Below are 18,930 nucleotides of genomic sequence, written 5' to 3'. Positions count from 1 at the left end.
TACTAGTAGTAGCCTAAATACTCTTAGTCTACAGCATACTACTGTATGTACCGGTACACTTCTACCGGTATGTACAGGCACTCGTACTATGAATAGTAGCTGTGATGGTATTAATACTACTATTAGTAATAGTATTCGTGGCGGTTACTTTTTGCCTTTGAGCGCTTTCACCGTTTTCGCGTGTTTGGCTGAATTGATGTGTGCATTGTACTTGGTTTGCAAATTGAACGTTGCTTTGCACGGCACGCACTTCCAGCTCTCTGCCTTGGCCTACCATATGAACCATCATCACTATACCATTCGATTCCTCCATCTTGTGATCGTTACCGCCTTGGGCGCACTCGACTTAGCTTTGGCGGGGATCTTGGCAACCGACGGAGGAGTAGGAGTTGCATCAACAACTGGGTCGACAAACTGCAAATCCTTTGAAAACACATACGTCCGCGCGCCGTCCGTCGACGGGGGTTCCCCTCGAAATGACGCGGGGTGCGTTCGCTGTGCTTCATACCCTGGATACAACGACACGTTGAACCGATCCGTTCTGCCAGAATTTATACACCGTCAGCTTCCATAAGTCAACGAACTTTATACCGTTTGAGTTTCAAGCCAGCTTTGGTCGCCTGGGCAGTCACATCCCACCGGTTGTAAAACAGCGTGTTGCGAAGGGCCACATGCACTTCGCCTTTTGAGTTGTCCTGCAAAATCAATATCCATTGTAGCACGAATACTAGAAACTACACTGGTCCTTCGTAGTACCTACCAGGTACTTGCGGGAGGACTGAAAGAACCGCCAAAGCAGATCCTGGTTCCTCTCCACGTCTTCCTCTGTAGCGCCACCCAAGTGCGGAAAGTTAAACACAATGCGGTCAAATGTCAGCGTTTGGATCCAGCTCTCTCGCGCCAAGTTGGTTGCGTCCACGCCAACATGAATGTCTGCCTGCGAATGAATGAATGTATGTATATGAGGAAAGCCATCCATTGGCAGATAGATGATGGTGGTTTTATAGGGTTTGTAGGTTTTATAGCTTACTTGAGTGACTTTTAAGCCGCGGATGTTGGCGGATACATTGGGATACTTGGCCAGAAGCTCTGCTTCGCTGTCGTATGCGGTGGCTACAATCTTCTCGCCTCCCTGTGCAATTGGAATATATGCCAAGTCTGAATTCTCGACGACGAGAGTTGGGTGTGTACCAGTCGAGTGGCCAACGCCAGAGAAAACGAGAAGTCTCCATCGCCCACGACCAGGACGCGATGCTTGTCCGATACGCCGCCGACGCTCTTTGGGTTTGGGTTGGAGATGTTGGCTTGGTGGAACGCAGACGACGCGCTTGCGTCCACGCGCGCATTCAGGTTCAGCGACGATGGCGTGTTCGGGTTGACCTTGGCGGTGACCTTCTTCTTCACGGGCTGAACAGCGTCTGGCTTCTTCTTATCGAAGCTTCCTTTCTTCTTGTCAAACCCTCCTTTCTTCTTGCCTGACTTAGACGGGTGCGCCGCCGCGTTCCGCTGCTTACTCCCGTGCTTGGCCATGGTGATGTGTTTTGGTTGGTGCTTCAATTTCAAATCTCGAAATCCTGTAGAAGCGGATATGTATGTATTGATACAGGTTTCATGGATGAAACGGGTTAACGAATTTTGGACTACTATATTGTGTCCAATCAGCACCGTGATTAAATATTATTATCCAATCCCATAGATCATAGCGTCGTATTTTAGTACGCATTTTAGCCAATGGTATCTGTAGCCCATATCTCTCGACCATTGATCCATCGATTTCCATGAGCACCGTGACCGTCGAGGTATGTAAGGCTAACGACTTCGTGGCATTGCAATGCTAAGGATGCCTTGGTACTAGTTTGAGAACTTGGAGTTCAAGTACGTGGAGACTTATGCTGGCATCGACATCAGCGGCGGGCCCATCCTGAAGAACCTGAACGTTCAGTTCCACGCTGGACAACGCATCCTCTTGGTGGGCGGCAACGGCGCCGGCAAGAGCACGCTGCTCAAGATGATCGGTGGCAAGCACTTGCCGACGAGTGGTAAATCATATCTCCACTGGCTGTCTTTCCACTTACTAGCAACTTGTAGGCGGGTGCTGGGAACTCGGGCACCGCGACAGCTTTCGCGATACCATGCTCAACAACCAGCGTACGATGGCGACCTCGGACTGGGGCAACCGCTCCGTGGCCTTTGCATCCCATTCCGCGGCGTATTCCGCCGACATCGCCGTGGAAGAGATGATGGTCAAGCTGCAGCAAACGTACCCCGACCGCCGCGCCGACTTGCTCAAGTGCCTCCGCATCGACCTCTCGTGGCGCATGCACAAGGTACTACTACCAACCACTTGTGAAAGGATATGATTGGTGGATGATGCATGCAGCACTTTTCATTGGCTAATGAATGGCCACGGACTCGCCGAATCGAATCGTCGAATGCTATAAAAAAAGTAACACTGTTCAAATGTCTGTAGCTATCGACCGGGCAACGCTGTCGCGTGCAACTGTTTTTGGCGCTGTTGCGTCCGTCGCAGCTGATCGTATTGGACGAAGTGTTGGGATGTCTGGATATCATTTCTCGTGTCAACATTCTCCACTTTCTGCGCCGTGAAAGTGAAGGCCCCCAACAAGCCACGGTAACTATAACAACCATCTAGACACACCAAGTTTGGAATCCAAGCAGTTTCGATTTATACTAACCCTTTACAAAATGAGATTTGGTTTTCTATATTGTCGCTTTGATACAAATTTGGGGAGGGGCCAAACCGATCCACAATCGATATGATTGGTTGAATTTCATTGAGAAGGTTTTGATTGGCTAATAATTTTGAGCTCATCTGAGGTAGCCAATCAAATCGATTTAAATTCCAACGAGAAACCACAACACGAAATTTCACTCGAAAGCACAGTACATACAATCAATACAATCCACACAATTTTCGATTGTGTGTTTTTACTGACGACTTGTTATTAAACGTGATGAACGAAATAGCCTTGGGGTGACCCCAATTTCTGTCCAATTAGTATTTCGAAAGTTTACCAATTTGGTTGGCCCTTATGATTGTATGCCTGGATCAAACAGAAACTCCCAACGATTCGCAGTTATTGCCAACTTTCAGAAGAATAATCCCATGAATAAACGCTATGTTTTGGCAAAAAAGTTGTGCTATTTGGTAAATTGTTGAATTCCCCAAATTTCAGATCCTTTTTCACGTTTTGTCGATCTGTTCGAAAGTGCCACCATATCCACGAGTTTGTCCTTTTTCTTGACATATATTCGGATTCATGTTTTGATTCACCTATCGTAGATATGTTGTCTATTTATACTGTATACTAGTATCGAATCCATCTCGATGTGCTTTTGATTCTGTGGCTGACATGAACTAACTTGTGCCATTAGGTGATTTTGGCATCGCATGTGTTTGACGGGATGGAAAAATGGGCGTCGCATGTGCTGTACCTTCGGTCCGGGCAGGTGGCGTTCTTTGATGAATTGGCCCGCATCCCTTTGAAAGGAAGTGAGAAGCTGTCCCTGTACGACACAACGGAGGCGTGGCTGCGCGAAGAAGAAGAGACACCGGAGAAGGAAGCCAGCACCAGTGGCAACTTGGAAAATGCCCAAAATCGCGCCGGCGGGTTCTCCAACGGACGGCTGGGCGGTGTCGACCAGTTCTAAGCCACACTCTACAAAAAATACTATGTGTAGTACTAGTAGTTTTAAAGGACATGTGCTGTGTACGGTACTGCGTACTTATTTGTGATGTTGTCACGCTTGTTTCTGCCAAATGTGAACATTTGTGTGCTGATTCGCCAACTCTATCAATCGATTGTTTGTACTACTAGTAATACTACTGTACTAGCCTACGTAGTATTAATACTATAATACTTCGAAGTACCTGCGTACTACTATCGACAAGTAGTCACACAAATATAAGGCACACACTAATTTGATGGTGAGTGGTGGATCAAGCACGAGTTTGATTGGATCTTGATATGTGTGGTGGGTTTTGATTGGTCGATCGATTGTCTGTCGGTTCGTAAGTAGTAGTAATACTCCCACTCCATATTCGAATCGAATAGGTAATACCGATATCAACTGTACGATTTTGGTAGTCCTCCAATCGAAGTGGCAATACCGATATTATCTATTAACTGAAATGTTTATCGACACAAAACCGACGTCCCTTGTCCAGACTACGAGAATATACTTTAGCGACTGAGGTACCTATCTCGGTTCGCAAATATGCATACCAGTACTTCACAGTCAATACCTTCACGCAATGTTTCAGTACTTGGCGGCAAATGCCTCTGGTATTAGAGATGGCAATAATCCCGATCGATATCTCCTTTCCACAAGGCTAATGGATCTGATAAAGAAATACTCGACTCGCCCTAGCGAAACAGCGCTGCTAGACGCGAGCCACACATCAAACACTAACGTTTGTATATTAAAAAGGGTGACGATAACATTATTGGTAGGCTATTTTTAGGGTAACGTTTCTGCATGCAGGCACGACCGTAATCCACGCCGACGCATGCCGCAGAAACCTGTGGCATACGCAGCGGAATATGAATTCCCGGACGAGAACTCTGTCGCAATGCGAAGGAGAAAGCACTCGGACGCGATGCACCAAGAGCACATGCGAACGATGCAGCCTCCGATGAAGAAGGACCTTACCACGGTGCCCGTGGTCAAGTCTCCCAACAAAAAGAAGCAGCAACTTGTCCAAGGTATGTGAACTCACCCACTCAATCTAATTCACGTTACTGTGGTCACGCTGTGTGGATATATTTTTTCATAGACCGACAGCTTTCCATCGCCACTGAAAACGAGCACTTGGTGGACAAAATGCAGCGTATCATGACCCGAACCGACGACTGTTTCCACGTGCAAAACTCGCCCATTGTGAAGCCATCGAACCAGCCATTTCGCCAAAAGATATACTCTCACATTCAAAAGCAAAATCGAGCGATCAAGCACCACCTCCATAACGTCAAGGGCACGTACAGCACCGCTCAATGGAAGCGAGGTAACGAACGTAGCGTGCCACGTCATGAGTGATGTATATTTATAAACAACCAAACTCTATGATAACATTACAGTCAATCGATATCGTAGAAGCAGACGAAGCCGAGCGCTTGTCACGACAGATCTCCAAAGCCCCGAAACGAGTCAAAGTGAAACAAGGATTGAAGCACATGCAGCACCAGCCAACGAAGAACTATCAGGACGACCCGACGCCCGAGTTTGAATTTTTAGTGCTCAACGACATCGACGAGGCCGTGCCCATGCGAACGGCAAAGGAAATCAAGGAGCACATTCAGTCCAAGCTGCCGCTTATTCACAACAAGGCAGAGGTGTACCTAGCCAAAGAAATCAAGAAACCAGACCCGTTTCACGTGCCCCGACGACCCTTTGAATAGTCCACGACGACATGGAGTTGCTACAGTATTTTTGCCACACTCGAACCTCCTTTTGGCGAAAGCACAACCCCCACCGATGCTTCTCCTTGGACAAACACGTGATGCAGTTTTAACTTGACGGGAACAACACCAATGTAAGGGGCAGTGTATAGTATTGATTGGATTATGGCTCATATAACATTAGATCGTTCCACGAATGTTGAACTCAACAACCGTGTAGATTCTGACCTGAATCCTCCGTCGAGAAGCTGCATCGTCTATATCGGCGCAACGCATGAACCCCTCACACTCGAATTGACGGGATCTCTATTGCGATGAGTATTCACTACTGTATGCCCCGTTGGCGGCATAACGTGACAGGCCCCCACCTATTTCATCAAACTGAACCCATAACGCATAACTTTGCCCCGTATAACAGAGTGATATATCATGCATTAAGAGCCACTACATGGTCAAGAGCTTGAAATTCCTTCACAGTGAGTAACAATGGTCACATGCCAAGGAGTATGTCCTATAATGCGCAATGCGCGTGATGCGTGTCTGGCAATCCCAAGAGCACGGCAAAGCCTTCCATGGCCCCACCCAAACTGATCCCAGCTACGTCGCTACGTTAGGTGGGGTCATGTGAGTAAGGTGTTGGAGAGTGGTGGTAGTGTACAGTACCTGATGGCATCGCCGATTCCTGCGGCGACCATGGATGAAATGCCTAGGGCGCGCCAAGTTTGATGTTGATGTTAGTCCGAGAATGAGATAGCAAAATCGCTACAATGGAGATGCGTCAGTAAGCGTCAAGAAGCATTGAGCTGCGTCACTTGTAGCTACTGTATGTTGTTTAGATACCAGCATGGAATTCGAGCGAGCGAGGCCGAAACGTCGCATCCTGTCTGATTGACCAATCACATGCCAGAATGAATCCTCGACTTTGGATTGGTTGAAATAATCCGCCCTTTTCATTTCACTCATGACCAGCAACTTGGAAATTCAACATGACGGCGGCCGAGTCGAAGCCAAAGATCTTCCCCGAGAGCGCCAAGTTAACGGCCACATGCAACCCTTACTTGGACTTCTATCGGACCTTCCAGAAGTCCCAGCCAAAAGACATGGCGCGGCTCTTTGACCCGGACCTCGATGACGACACTCGCGAGGAGCTGTTCAACCTCGTGGACGACAAAGTCGCGGCGGTACGAAGCCTGCTTAGGTCTGTTGCCGTTCACCATGCGCCACGTACGTAGAAATACTCGTGGGCTATTCCGGACGAGCGAGCCCTTCGAATCATCAAGCATTACGGACCAGTACGTGTTTCATCCTGACAACGGCATTGCTGTGTACGTACTACAACTAACGCAGGCATGTAGATTGTGGAGATTGGGGCTGGCACGGGCTATTGGGGACGACTGCTGCAGTTGCGTGGGGTCGACGTCAAGTGCTTCGATCTGCACGTTCCAGGCGAAGAAGGTGACGGTGCAGGAGAGGACGACGACGACGACGAAGAACCGGAACGCATGACGTGGTTGGATGTTGAACAGGGCACGCCGGAGGTACAGATAGTACTACTAATACTAGTAGTACATGCATGCGACCTGTCTAGTAATACTAGCGATCGGTAGGTCCTGAGCCGATTCAAGAAGCGCACGTTGCTGCTGTGCTATCCAGACGACTACGAAGACAGCGAAGAGTCAATGGCGGAAGCTTGCCTCAACAATTACACGGGGGAATATGTGATTCACATTGGGGAATTGTTTGGCCACACGTTGTGCCTTCCCGAGCCGTGGTAAAAATAGATACTTATATATATATAAATCATGAAAATGGACTCAATATAATATATTTTGGCAGGGGCCGGACGTCGTCGCCAGAATTCCAGACGCGACTAGCTGCTGTGTTTCACAAAGTGCTCCAAGTGCCGCTCAACTCGTGGCACTCGAGTGTCGACACGCTCACCGTGTGGAAGCGGACCAAAACGTGCATCGTTGACGGTAATATATATATATATATATATATATATTATATATATATGTGACACTGTTGTGCTGGGAATAGACGGGATGTATGCGTATATTCCTGTGGACGAACAGCTGACCATGGTCATGTCGAGCCCGAGCACAGAACACTTGTTACATGACTCGAAAGACATACCTGTGGTGTCCAAGAAAGCCAAGAAGCCGCGGTCGTAAACAATGCAACGCTTTCCACCTTGCCTAACTGGAAGCTGTAGTAGCATAGTATAGATAATTCAAGTTGTAATATTCTGCTTTCAACATAAAACATATATTGGATATTTGGGCAGATGATGCACCAAATCCATCGGTCGAGTTTTTGTATTGTGTACTATTCTTATTAATAATTAAAACGTCATGTCGAATTTGTAAGGCACAGTCTAATGCGATTGTTGCAGCGGTTTGATTGGCCATTTGAAAGTGGTCTGGCTTTTGATTGGTCGTCGATTGACTGTCCCACTCCAAATTTCAAGTACGTAGTAACTATTATTAGTACTTCATCATGCCGTAAAACTGGATACTTATAACTCTCAAGTCAATTTCTGTGGCAAAAACCTCCAAAATCGAACGAAATTTGGACCAAAGATAGCCAATAAAAAGACAAGAACGGGAAAAGTAGTACGTAGTAAGTAGTAGCACAATACTATTCGACGTTTAGAGCTGCTATGCTATTTTGCATCAAGTGGACATTGCGCAGAGTCTCGTGCAGCATCCTTGAATGTTATCTGTCGTACACTTGATATACCTCATGCGACAACGTCCGCGTACATTGTACACCTGAGATACAGTATCACATTGGTAGCGAAAAATATTAAAGAAATCGCGGCAATAGACACTGGCCAATAACGTTGGATTTCTACTCGTACTTGTGTTGGTAGTATCGAACGGCACGTGTGTGTGCGACAGAGTCGGCACAATCGATCTAGTAAATCCAACCACACATTATCGGCAAAACATATATAAGCCAGTTGCACGGGCGACTACTGCACGGCATCGCAGTATTCGGGGCGGTGCTTCGCATCAACGCCTCGTCCAGATGACCAAGGTACTTACTGCCTGAAAGAACGATCGTTCATAATACCATCTCTTTGTGCCAACCACACCCGACTAGGAATTTCGCTACCTTAGGAACGTCAGAGTTTTGGCCGCCGTTTATATTTAAAAAAATGATTAATAAATATATTAACGGTGTACAGTCTGCCGGGTTCATAGGTCTTCAAACGCTACTACACCTTTTTTCTATTGACTTGGGACTTTTTTCAACGTTGTTGGCTTGGCGCTCATTCGAAAGGGTGATGTGTCCATTCATTTGGCCTTGTGGCCAATAGAATTGACACTTAGTGCCGCAACACCCTTTGAAATGTACCATGCTACCAATGGAAAAGGCTCCACTACCCAATAATGTGCCAAGTAGCATTTCGAATCTGCCGTGCTTGAAGTGGATGTATTCTGGATTGGGTACGAATTTCCACACCTCGTCGAATCGAATCAAGAATCATCAACGCTATTGGCTACTCCATTTTTGAGTGGATTTGATTGGCTCTTACAGAAAGGACAAGTATAGTCAGCCAATCAGAACTTCCAGCGTGATTACATAAACCACGTGGAAATATATAGCGAATTTATTGTCCATTTTCGTCAAATTGCCCAATTTTGCATGGTTCGTTCAATCGAGCACAAATAGACCGAGACATCTGATTGGCCATTATCCACTTCGCCCTTTCCAGTAGAAACTCGAAAATGGATTGTAGCCAATCAGAGACAAGTAATTTCTGATTGACCAATGGGAGAGATTGGTGTCGATTGAACGGGGTCCGGAAATTCATACCGAATCTCCAATACAATATAAAGCCACTTACTTCTATTAAAGTATACATCCCCTAGTACTGTATCTATCCTTCTCGTGTAGTACTAGCAGTATTAAGTAGCACCCGCCTCATCCAACCCTTGCTGCAACGCGTTCGAGTCAAGACCAAGGCCGATAAACACAAGCTTTGTGGTACGTGGTTCATCGGGCAACCACTTTTCACTGGGAGACACGTCGAATAGGTCCTGAACCCCTTGCAAAATAAACTTGCGGTCGTCGTTTTCAATGGCCACGACGCCTTTGATGCGGAAGATCCGGCGGTCGTCCGTCGCGTCTTCCCACAAGAGGGAGCCAATCCAGTACTCCAACCCCCGCACGCTCAACGGAAGCACGCGGCTCACGCATGTGCTTGTAACGTTGGCTGTGTGGGTAAATGGTTTCTAAGCGTAGTTTAGTACAAGATGGACATATTGTCGATTTGATACAAATTTGGGGAGGGGGTGCAATCGAATCGCGCCGACCAAACCGATCCACAATCGATCTGATTGGTTGAATTTCATTGAGAAGGTTTTGATTGGCTAAATTTTTTGAGCTCATCTGAGGTAGCGAATCAAATCGATTTAAATTCCAACGAGAAACCACGCCACAACACGAAAATTCACTCGAAAGCACAATATATCCATACAGGTATATGGTCAAACACTGAGAGTCGTCAGCAGTATATCGCATGTCGTGAAAGACTCGATTAAACAACCGCCTAAGCCAATCAGATACACGTCCTGTGGAGTTTCTGCCAATCCAAACGTTTGACCCCTCCGCATTGGGCAAAACCACATATTTACTAATCGTTGTATCATATAGTTTGTTCAAGATTAAATGAGGTCAAGTGGATTCGAATGCTACTTGGCGAATGAATGACTCACAAGTCCAAACTCTTAGGTAAATTGCACAATATAGGGAATGAGGCAATATAGTTGAGAAAGACCTAGCCAATCAAATGACAAGATTCAGAAATTTGAACCAATCGTCGATCATTAACGTTTGGTCTAACCAAATGTACATCGCCAACTAATCGAGCAAAGGAGTATGATTGGCTACAAATAATAAAGGTTGCAATATGATTGGCTAAAAAGATTGATTGATGGATTGCACTACTCACAGTTTAGTATGAAAATTTCGAAAGTTCGGCAGTTCAATCAACCAACCGCGGGTGGAAATTTTGAGTAAAATACACAAAATAGATTTGCTTTAAATCTGACACAAATTGATTCTCGAATCACGTTAGCAAGTTCGAAGTATTCATTTTTTGAGTGAATTTGATTGGCTCTTACAGAACGGACAAGTGTTTTCAACCAATCAGAACTCCAGCGTGATGATTCAATATTGAGTAGACAAAATATGCGAATTTTTGGAAGTTTATAGCAAATTGATAATACTATTTGAACTTTATACCTCGGTGGCGTTGTGTTCGTTCATGACGGCGATAGCCCGGTCGCTCGAAAACGCGTTGATGTTCAGAATTGCATCCAAGTCAATGTTGGACCGTTCTGTCCAGCTAATAATACACACGAAATATATAAATACCTCGATCGTATACATACATATAAATATATATATATATATTATAACAGGAAATCAATAACACACCAACAAGCCACACGTATATTGACAATGCACTAGGAAATGGAATGGGAGGTACATAATTCGTAGGGATATAGCAAGTACATGCAAGGAGCCAACGCATTCATGGCATTCAGTTGCCCTTCCAGTCGCCGCCGATCGTCTGCGTCGGGCATGAGGTCGGCTTTGTTGACGAGAATGCGATCTGCGTACGCGATTTGAGACAACACTTCGTTTGTTTGCTGCTCCAAGTGCCACGCAATGTTCTTGGCATCGACCAACGTCACTATGCCGTCCAGCGTGATGCGGCCTTCCAGTTCGCTGTCCACCCAAAAGATGGACGCCAGCTTCCCAGGGTCCGCCATTCCTTCAAGTCCTGTGAGATGACATGTTGGTGACGGTATGTCTAGACGCACCCGTCGTTTCCACCAACACGTAGTCGAACCGATCTCGTCGAGTCAACAGCTCTTCCAGCGTCGACACCAAATCATCACGGACAGAGCAGCAGATGCACCCGTTGCTCAATTCGTAAAAGTCTGCAAAGGCGTCGCCCTCGGCCCCGTCCTACGTGTTTGCTCAGTTGGATGACCGGACAGGGTCATAATTACGCGCGCAATGAGACTCTCCACGCCAATCTCTTCGCCAAACTCGTTCTCGATCACAGCAATGCGCTTGCCATGGTTCTGGGTCAGGATGTAGTTGAGCAGCGTCGTCTTGCCTGCGCCGAGGAACCCTGTGAGGATCGTCACGGGTACGCTGGGCTTGGTGTCGCTGTCCATGTCACCAACAATCACGAATGAATGTGGTGGTCTTGTATTAGTAGTAGTATTACTATAGTAGTCGGAGAAGTAGGCTTGTCATACTACATACTTGAAAAGACTAACGATTGGTTAAAATTGAGTAACATTTCAACCAATGGAGGATTAGATTTTGCCAACGTGAATGTGATGTCAACCACAAGCGAAATGTCATCCGTCGTGCTAGAAGCGTACCTCCATAGGTACTCGCAGCATGCAACCGCCGATGTCTTGACGGTGGTGGCCGTCAAGTCGGTGTTGGATGACATGATTGGCGACATTGAGACGTGGGTCCATGAGACAGAGCACGACAAATTGGCGGCCGAACTCGCCAAAGCGCAGGCGGCGCTCTCCCAGTACGCCATTGCCGAGCGTATCCATTGGGACGAAAAGCAAAACGTTCGTGATGACCGTACATCGTAACCGACGTAGTTCTGACTTGTCTGTACGGTTCAGATGCTTCAAAAGGTGCACGTGTTGCAGATGGAAGGTCGGCGCCTCGCGCGCAAACTCCAGTTGGAGGCCGACCTTGTAGCCCAGGAAGTCCAAGACAAGGAAAGGTACTGTAGCTCGAAGTTCCCATGAACCTTCTTAGATATGTCGCGCCAGGCTGGAGAAGGAGCTGGCAACGTCCAAGGAACAGATCGCGTCGTGGGCGACGCTATCCCGGGAGTTAGCACGATCCCAACGCGAAGTCCGAGAGTTGCATCGACGTCTGGGCATTCAAAGCCTGCTCAAGCCTGTTTTGGCTACTACTACTACGGTAGACTCGCTAGTGTTATAAAGTGCTTTCGTCACCACTTCGTGCTGTCGTGAATTAGCAAGGCGAAGCACCACAAGGACCCGACGTCCAACGCGGCCTCGCGGCCTTATCCGATCCCATCTTGCTGCACATATTTTCCAACATGGATGCCATGGATGTGCTCTCCATGAGCTTAACGTCCAAAGCTATGAAGGCCCGAATACATGTATGTATGCAACCTCGTGATAAAGATAAATCCATGCTTTTGTATGTATTGTGATTGTTTACATTTATACTATGGGTGGGTCTGGATCACACCCCAAATTCTGCCCAATTAATATTTCGAAAATTTTGTTCAAAGTAATTCGAAGAATTCGGTTGTCAGCTATTTTTGATACTGTCTGGATATCATACTGATTTCGAAAGAAACTCAGTAATTGCCAACTTTCAGTAAAAAAGTCCCTTGAACCGCTTTTGTATTTTTTGGCAAAAAACGCGATATTTGGCAAAATATTGATATTCTCCAATTTTGGATCCAGACAGATAATTTTTCACTTTTTGCTGATTTCTTATAAATTGCCAAATTATCAACGAAGATTTTGGCTTTTTTTTGGCATCCAGACTCACCCTATCTGATGATTTCTATTTTTATTCTATTTTTGGGCCGTAGAAATTGTTTGGGCTGAAAAAAGAACCCACCATGCCGCGATCAACCGTTCATAAAACCCTGCCATCAACTACCAAATCCGCAACGATTAAACCAGTTCCAGCATTCGACAAGTCCCAGGTAACGCATATATATATATATATATATCACTCCGTTTTTCGGTCATGTTGATATAGTATGGTCATATTTTGTAGCTGGCGAGAGCAAACGACATGATCAAATCGTTCAATGCCAAGGAAATGAAACTATTTCACGATTTGATGCTTCGCATGAAAAGTTTAGAGGTATATGTCTGTGCACACTCCACATACGAATATATCGTTTCGAAATACCTCTATATTCGAATACCATTCTAGGCAAACTTGACCGCAGTCCACGCCGAGAAAGAAGACTTGGCCGCCCGGCTGCACAATGCTGAAAACGTTCGAGACTTTCTCGTGCAAAAGCTCACCGTACGACAGCAACACGAACAATATTATTTGTGTCGTTAGTTCATGTGAGATGGATGGCAGGACGCGGAAGACGCTCTAGCGTACTCGATCGAAGAAAAGGTATGTGACTACTACTACAATCATAATATATATTTTGAAGGCCGAGTCTGAATAATGCCGCAGAAGTTTTGATGTCAACTAATATTCTGACAGAAAATTCCCTTTTCAAGTGCGAGAAAATATTTTCGAAATACTTTGATGTGACCTCTGGATGCCATGATGGAAGGAGAACTATCGATAGAATTACATGTTGGTAAAAATTGGACAGTTGCAGTTCAAACTTTTTTCTGTCAGAAAACAGTAAAAATTCGACGTATTATGTCACTTTATATATGTCAGATTTGGTACCCAAACACACAAAAGATATCGTTTAAACAATTGTCATAATATTTCTGAAAAGGTGCAAAACGAGCAGTTTTCTGACATTTTTTGTGGCAGCCAGAGTGGCCCTAAATGAAGTAAAAAGGATCGACTCTCCCTCGTGTGTTCGTAGACGTTGGCGGACGCCCAGTCGAATTTGGACCGAGAAGTGATGGCATATCTGGATGCAAAGTCCCAAGACATGGACCAAGTGCTGCAGCTGTACGTTACGCAGAACCAAGAATACAAATATGAACTCGAACGGCTTCGCCACCAACACGACGCCAAATCTCAAGTATTTTATATATATATCGAATGTATTTATCGAATATATCGACAAACAACGAGATAGGTGATTGAAGACATGATGCGGTGCTTGACTGCTGAAAAACACGACGTGGAGCAACAGGCCAAAGTAATAAAATATATGTTTAAACAACGTTTGATGATCAAACAATACTTGTATGGTAGGGACAGAAAAAGGTCCTGGTCAAGGAAATTCGAACCCTGCGAGCGGAGAATTCGAGGCTACACATGGAGACCAGTGGGTTCCGCGCCCAGCTAAAGCGGCTCAAGGAATCATTGGCCGATTTGGATGCATTGGACATTGACAGTTAAATCTTACGACGTCGTTACCAACGTAACGTGTTCAAATCATAACACCTCCTTGCGTACACTACGTAGCAGTACTGATATAACTAGGAAAAACGTCCAACTTAATCGGGTAATTAATACTGGTGTAGAGTTTGTTATTCCAGACACGCTATTGGATAATCCATTTTTGAGGGGATCTGATTGGATCTTCGAGGAAATATTCAGCCTATCAGAAGTTCCAGCGTGATTCAATATTGAATAGATAAATATAACCATGCGAAATTTGGACGTTTGCCAGCACTTGGTACCAATATGTTGTTTGTGATATATAACAACTGGGTCTTGTACAGGAGAGCTACGTCGGGTGAAATCGGCGTCCCAAGCACACGTATCCCCACGTGACGTGTATGATCGAGTAGTGGGGCTTTTGCTGGCTACATACGGAGTCACGTCGATTGCGCTGGGCATGTGACTGTGTGGGTGTCCAATGCTCTGGTACCTTTGGTTTATACAGTAGATGACCAAGGCGGCTTCTAATCGTACTATCTATACTACCAGTATTTATTTATTTATGTATATGTTGCTGACGATGGTTCTGTTGGTGTTAATCGGGTGGTTGCGATGTTTGCTGTGGGTGTGTACATGGTCGGCAACGATCTCCTGACCAATATGACCGCGATGGTGCTGTGCCTGGCACGCTGATGGCGGGCGTGGGGCTCCTACGATGCTGCCAGTCCCCCTCTAAACTAGGTTTTGTCCGTGTAGCACCACAACAAACGTAGCGTCTAAAACAATCGACTAATCTTTAGGGCCAGTTCCAAGGATGTATATATTTTTAGAAAACGAAAAAGTAGGTCCAAGTACAGTTTCCTACTTTTTACCTCTTTTTCTGCGATATTTACGCAACTCACTATACCAAAAGATGAAAAAGAGGTCCTTGGCGTCATTTTCTAAATCGTGCAACAAAATGAGGTAAATCGATTTTGATTGGCTCATTCTATTTCTGAAAACTACTTGTAACTTCCCGACCTCTTATGACAACAACAATATTTGACCGTTTAGTACAACAAGTTATGGCGCCACTCGTGGTGCGCGACATGTAGTGCCTCATTTACATGGCGGTCGACGTCTTGGCAGTACAAGCATCAGGATTATGAAGTTACACTGTAGCTGTACAGTAGCGAAGCGCATTTAACAAAATATTCGATTGGAGATAAGTGACGTGTCCCTGGGATCACCAACATCGAAGTTGATGCAGTTGGATTAGGTGATTGTCTCGAGTCGTGCCAACACTGAACTGCTTCAGTAAATCTGCCACGCCAGTGATGGTATGAGCGAAGCGTGCCTGTGATTGCTGCTGGGTGTACCGGATTGTTGGCAGGCTGTACATGGTCTTCCACCGTAGTCAACCCCAGCGGTAAAACGGTAAAAATCCGCATAACTATCATCATACCGGAAATGAACCCGGAGGCATAAGTTTGCTTTGGAGAACGGTGATGACGTGGAATTCGGCTCGTGAGATTCTTGACCACCTTCCCGCCCTTTATAGTCAATAGTAGGCTGTCATTCCAACCTGCCCCTCGATATTCAGGCTGAAGCTGCTCGACTACGTAGGAAGTGACTATTTCAGTCTCACAGTCAATTTACAGAATGGGTAACAAAGCTCACCCGCGCTTTAGTTGGTCAAGGTCGTTATACTGTAGGTATATGGACTCGAAATGGACGATGCGGTTGAGAATGACGACTGTTCTAAGCAACGGGTTGATGGAAGGGAAGTAAGGAAAATGGGTCATTCACACATGAGAACTTGTGTCACTGGTCAGAGAAGGTTGTGCTTTGGTGGGCTGCCGATGCACTCGACGAGTTTAGTGAAGTGTGAGCCACGAGCGCGTTTGAACCATCCATTTGCTCAAAGGAAGGTGATTATTGGCTTTCCAACAACTACATGATACCGATGATTGGACAAAATTATCCATTGATAGCATGCTATTGGCTAATTCGTCAAAACTGTATTTTACAGTGGACTGGCCGATTTGCAGACTTGTAGTAAACTTATACAGTTTCCTGTATTTTACAGTCGCTCGGTGGAGTTTTCAAAACTGTAAATAATCCGGATAAATATGTCCCAACTCGATATTGGGCATCAGATGGGGCAAATCTTCCTCAGGCTCTACTTTAGGGATTGGGACATATTTGGGGATGGGGTGGATATGCTCTACAGTAACGTTGCTGTAGCTACAACACATTTGCGAAATGATGGAAACCACGGGATGGAAACCACTACATTACCTTGCGTCTGCTCCATATAATGTACTTCCATCTCGCCCCAATTACCTTTTAATACTACTGTAGTATATGGTACCAGGGTACGCATGAAGCCTACCTCGTTACATGAAGTAGACGTCCAACCTATACGAACGGGCAGGGTTTTGTGACACTTTTCGAGAACCTACGATGGACGGGTTCCTTTATTCCAAATTGCTATTATAAATGTTTCTTAAAGAGAAGAATTAATGGACTTAAAATCATGTCGAAATTCGTATTGGTCGTGATGAAAATGTACTTAAAGAGTGAAAATATCCATAGGCTGAAAACAGTTCAGAGCCACTTGATTTTATCCAGTTATTAATACCTCTCAAACACGAATATAGTTGCAGGTGATTGGTTCAAAATTTAAGAGTCATTGTTTTCCACCTACTCACATGTCATATCGTGGGACTCATATCGTGGGACGGAACCAAGTTGTCACGGAACTGCACCCATAAGCTTACGTATATGCAAAGCCATTGAACCAACCCCAACAAGTGCAACGATATCAAGTCAGCTCAGATTGGTGAAGAATTTAGGCGTACCTCAGTGCGTGTGCGACAGGGCTTGTACTGTATGTAGTTACCGGTAGCTCAGATTACCCACTGATCAACCTACCTTATCGGATGACTTATGAGCTCGCTTGGGCTGCTCGGACCTTTGGTTCAGATTTCATTTTTGAGTTTGCCATTTGCCATGAACGTTCTGTTCGCCTTGTCTGCTCTCTTTGCTGCCTCCACGACCATCGTCGCCGAAGATAGAGTTGTCGGCGGCGTCGAAGCTGCAGTTGGCCAGCACCTGTACGTGTCCGGATTTCGCAAAACCGAGACGGGGGCTTCTTCGTGCGGGTCCAGTTTGATCGCCCCCGACGTCGTATTGACCGCCGCCCATTGCACTGGAAGAGGCTACGAGTTTGTGTCGATCGGGTCGCATTACAATTCCGGCACCAAAGACGGCGAACGCATCAAAGTCAAGCAATTCATCAACCACCCTAAGCACAACGCCGTAACCAGGAGCTACGACTTTGCCGTCTTGATCTTGGAACAACCATCCAAGTTCCCTCCGGTCCAGGTCTCGTTCGACACAATGGCGCCTGGCACCCCTATGATTTTGCGCGGGTGGGGCCGTACGATTTCGGGTGGACCTGTTTCCCAATCGCTAATGGAAGTCGGCGTGGATTCCATCAGCAACGACCAATGTGCAAAGGTGTTGGCCCCACACACCGTGAACGAAGCCATGCTGTGTGCGGGCGGCAAGTTGGGCGAAGATTCGTGCCAAGGCGACTCTGGTGGACCGTTGACGGTGGAATCGAACGGGTCTGTCCAGTTGGTGGGTGTGGTCAGCTGGGGCGTCGGCTGTGGCAACCTGGGCAATCCTGGCGTGTACAGCCGCATCTCGATCGCCCGCGACTTCATTGAACCCTTCATCACCACGTCCCCCGCCACTGGCTCTAATACCACCAACCATTCTGCCAGCCCCATGACCCCTACTGCGGTCCCGATTACCACGACCCCAACCATGGCTCCTATCACCACTGCCGAAGTACCTATTACCACGACCCCAACCATGGCTCCTATCACTACTGCCGAAGTACCTACAGTGGCCCCCACAGTCACCCATTCTGCCAGCCCCATGACCCCTACTGCGGTCCCGATTACCACGACCCCAACCATGGCTCCTATCACCACTGCCGAAGTACCTATTACCACGACCCCAACCATGGCTCCTATCACTACTGCCGAAGTACCTACAGTGGCCCCCACAGTCACCCATTCTGCCTGTTCCACGACCCCTACTGCGGTCCCGATTAACCCGACCCCAACCATGGCTCCTATCACCACTGCCGAAGTACCTACTGTGGCCCCCACAGTCACCCCTACGACTGCCTCGCCGTCCAAGTGCAATGGCTGCTCTACCTGCTTCTACCCTACGCTGAACCACTGCTTCCCCCCTGCATACACCAAGCCGACCTGTGCCACGTTCGCGAGTTTGGGGGCGTTCTGGTGCGGCAACTAGTTTTATTTACGTTAACGTTAGGGTCTTTTGGGGAAAAACCCACATGAAAACAACAGGAATTTTATCCGGTGGAAATATCCGGTATGTGCTTTAGGGTATTTCTCAGGATCGT

At 46.5% G+C, this 18,930-nt stretch overlaps 7 protein-coding genes across 9 annotated transcripts; 5 read left to right on the top strand and 2 right to left on the bottom strand.

Moving 5' to 3' along the window:
* Positions 1-93: 93 nt before the first annotated feature.
* On the bottom strand, positions 94-1,576 carry H257_11872 (hypothetical protein). The gene is made up of 6 exons (XM_009838937.1): positions 1,192-1,576; positions 1,031-1,132; positions 761-937; positions 592-695; positions 328-541; positions 94-270 (listed from the first exon to the last, which is right to left on the bottom strand). Exons 1-6 carry the CDS (start codon positions 1,528-1,530, stop codon positions 145-147), a joined length of 1,062 nt encoding a protein of 353 aa, XP_009837239.1. The 5' UTR covers positions 1,531-1,576; the 3' UTR covers positions 94-144.
* A 179-nt stretch (positions 1,577-1,755) lies between these two features.
* H257_11871 lies at positions 1,756-3,778 on the top strand. Of its 2 annotated transcripts, XM_009838936.1 has the most exons (5): positions 1,756-1,799; positions 1,856-2,039; positions 2,089-2,327; positions 2,471-2,632; positions 3,397-3,778. In XM_009838936.1, the coding sequence occupies exons 1-5, from the start codon at positions 1,779-1,781 to the stop codon at positions 3,670-3,672; spliced, it is 882 nt and encodes a 293-aa protein (XP_009837238.1). In that variant the 5' UTR covers positions 1,756-1,778; the 3' UTR covers positions 3,673-3,778. The 2 variants fall into 2 exon arrangements, with proteins under 2 accessions (XP_009837238.1, XP_009837237.1); XM_009838935.1 differs by lacking the exon at positions 3,397-3,778 and having other exon boundaries at positions 2,471-2,711.
* A 713-nt stretch (positions 3,779-4,491) lies between these two features.
* H257_11870 (hypothetical protein) lies at positions 4,492-5,660 on the top strand. Its single transcript, XM_009838934.1, has 3 exons — positions 4,492-4,727; positions 4,799-5,026; positions 5,116-5,660. The coding sequence occupies exons 1-3, from the start codon at positions 4,532-4,534 to the stop codon at positions 5,418-5,420; spliced, it is 729 nt and encodes a 242-aa protein (XP_009837236.1). The 5' UTR covers positions 4,492-4,531; the 3' UTR covers positions 5,421-5,660.
* A 728-nt stretch (positions 5,661-6,388) lies between these two features.
* H257_11869 (hypothetical protein) lies at positions 6,389-7,679 on the top strand. The gene is made up of 6 exons (XM_009838933.1): positions 6,389-6,601; positions 6,653-6,712; positions 6,776-6,958; positions 7,028-7,191; positions 7,257-7,396; positions 7,461-7,679. The coding sequence occupies exons 1-6, from the start codon at positions 6,407-6,409 to the stop codon at positions 7,592-7,594; spliced, it is 876 nt and encodes a 291-aa protein (XP_009837235.1). The 5' UTR covers positions 6,389-6,406; the 3' UTR covers positions 7,595-7,679.
* A 1,584-nt stretch (positions 7,680-9,263) lies between these two features.
* H257_11868 (hypothetical protein) lies at positions 9,264-11,657 on the bottom strand. Its single transcript, XM_009838932.1, has 5 exons — positions 11,453-11,657; positions 11,261-11,408; positions 10,950-11,211; positions 10,677-10,779; positions 9,264-9,664 (listed from the first exon to the last, which is right to left on the bottom strand). Exons 1-5 carry the CDS (start codon positions 11,621-11,623, stop codon positions 9,338-9,340), a joined length of 1,011 nt encoding a protein of 336 aa, XP_009837234.1. The 5' UTR covers positions 11,624-11,657; the 3' UTR covers positions 9,264-9,337.
* A 124-nt stretch (positions 11,658-11,781) lies between these two features.
* Positions 11,782-14,574, top strand: H257_11867. Of its 2 annotated transcripts, XM_009838931.1 has the most exons (11): positions 11,782-12,040; positions 12,098-12,201; positions 12,251-12,404; positions 12,463-12,609; positions 13,054-13,170; positions 13,245-13,334; positions 13,407-13,502; positions 13,563-13,601; positions 14,035-14,196; positions 14,254-14,316; positions 14,373-14,574. In XM_009838931.1, exons 1-11 carry the CDS (start codon positions 11,792-11,794, stop codon positions 14,517-14,519), a joined length of 1,368 nt encoding a protein of 455 aa, XP_009837233.1. In that variant the 5' UTR covers positions 11,782-11,791; the 3' UTR covers positions 14,520-14,574. The 2 variants fall into 2 exon arrangements, with proteins under 2 accessions (XP_009837233.1, XP_009837232.1); XM_009838930.1 differs by lacking the exons at positions 14,035-14,196; positions 14,254-14,316; positions 14,373-14,574 and having other exon boundaries at positions 13,563-13,878.
* A 2,924-nt stretch (positions 14,575-17,498) lies between these two features.
* H257_11866 (hypothetical protein) lies at positions 17,499-18,818 on the top strand (the record flags this gene model as incomplete). The annotated part of the gene is made up of 1 exon (XM_009838929.1): positions 17,499-18,818. One exon carries the CDS (start codon positions 17,499-17,501, stop codon positions 18,816-18,818), a length of 1,320 nt encoding a protein of 439 aa, XP_009837231.1.
* Positions 18,819-18,930: the final 112 nt, after the last annotated feature.

Source organism: Aphanomyces astaci (assembly GCF_000520075.1).
Source record: "Aphanomyces astaci strain APO3 unplaced genomic scaffold supercont1.36, whole genome shotgun sequence".
NCBI lineage: Eukaryota > Oomycota > Saprolegniomycetes > Saprolegniales > Verrucalvaceae > Aphanomyces > Aphanomyces astaci.
The sequence above is the reverse complement of the archived record's forward strand: the minus strand, read 5'-3'. Positions and strand labels throughout refer to the sequence as shown.

Excerpts from the sequence above, each read along its gene's own strand:
- H257_11872 (XM_009838937.1), bottom strand. The coding sequence starts at position 1,530 with ATGGCCAAGCACGGGAGTAAGCAGCGGAACGCGGCGGCGCACCCGTCT. Across the intron at positions 1,133-1,191 it reads TGGCGTTGGCCACTCGACTG|GGAGGCGAGAAGATTGTAGC; the intron begins GTACACACCCAA and ends CCAATTGCACAG. Across the intron at positions 696-760 it reads AGTCCTCCCGCAAGTACCTG|GACAACTCAAAAGGCGAAGT; the intron begins GTAGGTACTACG and ends TTGATTTTGCAG.
- H257_11871 (XM_009838936.1), top strand. The coding sequence starts at position 1,779 with ATGAGCACCGTGACCGTCGAG. Across the intron at positions 2,040-2,088 it reads CAAGCACTTGCCGACGAGTG|GCGGGTGCTGGGAACTCGGG; the intron begins GTAAATCATATC and ends AGCAACTTGTAG. Across the intron at positions 2,633-3,396 it reads AAGGCCCCCAACAAGCCACG|GTGATTTTGGCATCGCATGT; the intron begins GTAACTATAACA and ends TTGTGCCATTAG.
- H257_11870 (XM_009838934.1), top strand. The coding sequence starts at position 4,532 with ATGCCGCAGAAACCTGTGGCATACGCAGCGGAATATGAATTCCCGGAC. Across the intron at positions 4,728-4,798 it reads GAAGCAGCAACTTGTCCAAG|ACCGACAGCTTTCCATCGCC; the intron begins GTATGTGAACTC and ends ATTTTTTCATAG. Across the intron at positions 5,027-5,115 it reads CACCGCTCAATGGAAGCGAG|AAGCAGACGAAGCCGAGCGC; the intron begins GTAACGAACGTA and ends TCGATATCGTAG.
- H257_11869 (XM_009838933.1), top strand. The coding sequence starts at position 6,407 with ATGACGGCGGCCGAGTCGAAGCCAAAGATCTTCCCCGAGAGCGCCAAG. Across the intron at positions 6,713-6,775 it reads TCATCAAGCATTACGGACCA|ATTGTGGAGATTGGGGCTGG; the intron begins GTACGTGTTTCA and ends GCAGGCATGTAG. Across the intron at positions 6,959-7,027 it reads TTGAACAGGGCACGCCGGAG|GTCCTGAGCCGATTCAAGAA; the intron begins GTACAGATAGTA and ends AGCGATCGGTAG.
- H257_11868 (XM_009838932.1), bottom strand. The coding sequence starts at position 11,623 with ATGGACAGCGACACCAAGCCCAGCGTACCCGTGACGATCCTCACAGGG. Across the intron at positions 11,212-11,260 it reads CGTGTTGGTGGAAACGACGG|GAATGGCGGACCCTGGGAAG; the intron begins GTGCGTCTAGAC and ends CAGGACTTGAAG. Across the intron at positions 10,780-10,949 it reads AATGCGTTGGCTCCTTGCAT|CTGGACAGAACGGTCCAACA; the intron begins GTACTTGCTATA and ends GTGTATTATTAG.
- H257_11867 (XM_009838931.1), top strand. The coding sequence starts at position 11,792 with ATGTCAACCACAAGCGAAATGTCATCCGTCGTGCTAGAAGCGTACCTC. Across the intron at positions 12,202-12,250 it reads GAAGTCCAAGACAAGGAAAG|GCTGGAGAAGGAGCTGGCAA; the intron begins GTACTGTAGCTC and ends ATGTCGCGCCAG. Across the intron at positions 12,610-13,053 it reads CTATGAAGGCCCGAATACAT|AAATTGTTTGGGCTGAAAAA; the intron begins GTATGTATGCAA and ends TTTGGGCCGTAG.